Source organism: Arachis ipaensis, chromosome B8, assembly GCF_059453495.1.
Source record: "Arachis ipaensis isolate K30076 ecotype BB chromosome B8, ASM5945349v1, whole genome shotgun sequence".
NCBI lineage: Eukaryota > Viridiplantae > Streptophyta > Magnoliopsida > Fabales > Fabaceae > Arachis > Arachis ipaensis.
The window spans coordinates 137,988,167-137,989,944 of record NC_142443.1 but is presented as its reverse complement, the minus strand read 5'-3'; the positions used below and the strand labels follow the sequence as shown (position 1 = coordinate 137,989,944).

The 1,778-nt window shown below is 45.7% G+C and overlaps 1 protein-coding gene across 1 annotated transcript; it reads left to right on the top strand.

Moving 5' to 3' along the window:
- The first annotated feature begins 434 nt into the window (after positions 1-434).
- LOC148550014 (uncharacterized) lies at positions 435-1,154 on the top strand. The gene has a single exon (XM_088495902.1). The coding sequence runs from the start codon at positions 435-437 to the stop codon at positions 1,152-1,154; it is 720 nt and encodes a 239-aa protein (XP_088352028.1).
- The last annotated feature ends 624 nt before the right edge of the window (positions 1,155-1,778 follow it).

Sequence of the window (1,778 nt, the reverse complement as noted above, 5' to 3'; positions counted from 1 at the left end):
AGTTTCTCCAGGGGGCTCCGACCTTTGTCCAGGCACAGCTAGGTAGCTTTTATTTGTTTGTTAGATTTCTGACTTGTCTGACTGACTTTTCCGACTTGTCTGATCTATCTGTTATTGTCCTTTCAGAGATGGCAAAGGCAAACGCTCAGGAGTCTTACCAAAGGGTCCAGGAGGCTAAAGCAAGGTCTTGCGCCAGGACTGGTGGCGCCAGGGCGGTTATCTCTCCTCCTCCTCCTCCTCGGAACGTTGGGACTCCCTCTCAGCCCATTGTGATTTCTTCTTCAACTTTCTCTCAGCCGCCCCCCTCTGCTCGACCTTCTCCTGAGCCAGATAATAAGAAGCGCAAGACCTTAGAGTCTGGCTCTTCTGGTGAGGTGAAGGCGGATGCTCTTGCATTCGTCCGAAAGAACATCTATCCCCATGCTCGTATAAGCATGGATGATGCTTCTGTTCGGCGCCACCTTACCACTCTGGTTGAGGAGAGCCTCAAGGCGGCGGGGGTTTGTGGCAAACTCTTAGATATTTTTGAGAAGGCTCCTCTCAGCTCTTTAGGGATGACTTCGAGGGTCGAAGAGCTGGAAGGAAGGCTTCTCATATATCAGGAGCATGAGGGGAAGTTGAAGGAGGAAGTCGCCAAGCTGAGGGAGGAGAGAGATAACCTCCGGGAGAGGGAGAGGAAGTTGCAAGCCCAATGCAACATGGAGGTCGGTTTGAGGAAGACAGCACAGGATAGCTATCAAAGTTTGTTTAATGATCTTGTGTCTGTGAAAAATGATCTGCTGAATTCTCGGAAGGCATACGCCGAGTTGGAGGACTCTATTGCTGATGGCACTAAGGAGGCTTGGAGGATCTTTAAGGAGCAGGTCGGAGTCATTGCCCCTGACTTGGACCTCTCTCCTTTAGATCCCGATAAGGTTGTCATCGATGGTACCATTGTGGATCCCCCTGTCCCCGAGATTATTTCCGAGTCAGATTTGAAGACTCGGGGCCAAAGGATTATAGAGTCTCCTCCTCGCCCTAAGGACGCCCCGAGTTCCTCCACAATTTCTCCGACTTCCTCTTCATCTCCTATGGATGCCTCCCTTCCCGGTCCTGGTGGTGCTCCTCCTGGCTCTGGTGATGGTGATCCGTCTACTCTCCTTCCTAAAAAATAATTTTGTTGGCTATATGGGGGCCCGGCCTGTGGGTCCCCTCTTTTTAAACTCTTTATTTAATTTTGGTAGTGCGTGAACAATTTTTTAGCCTTTTAAGGCCGTAAACAAAACACTTTTTAATACCCTTTTTTAATAAGGGTTTAAGTTAAAAAATAAATACCCTTTTTGGATAAGGGTTTAAGTTACCTTATGCGTGCATGTTTTTCTTGATTTCGAACTTCCCTTTGATCTTTTCTGGAAAAACCTTTTCTTTTGGCTTTGTCTGTCTTTCTGAACCTTTTTATTTTAAGGATCTTTAAGAAAGCCTTTTAATTTTTTCTTAAGTTTTTTCCTATCTCTCTTTGGTTATTCCTAGTACTCAATTTCATTTCATTGAGTTTTTATGACTTAGGCTACTTTCGTGATTCATTTTTGCTTTACTCGGTTTTCCATTCCAACTTATGAGTCGGGATGTTTCCGAGTTTATCATGATCACCTTCTGTAACCTCTTTACACCGACTTGTACCTCGTCGTTTTATCCTGACGACCATCTAGGTCGGTTCATGGGATTTTCACGTTTTGTCGAGCTTAAGTCGGCGCGTTTCGTCGAAAGAAAATACAAAAAAGGAATTTGCAAGAGATATA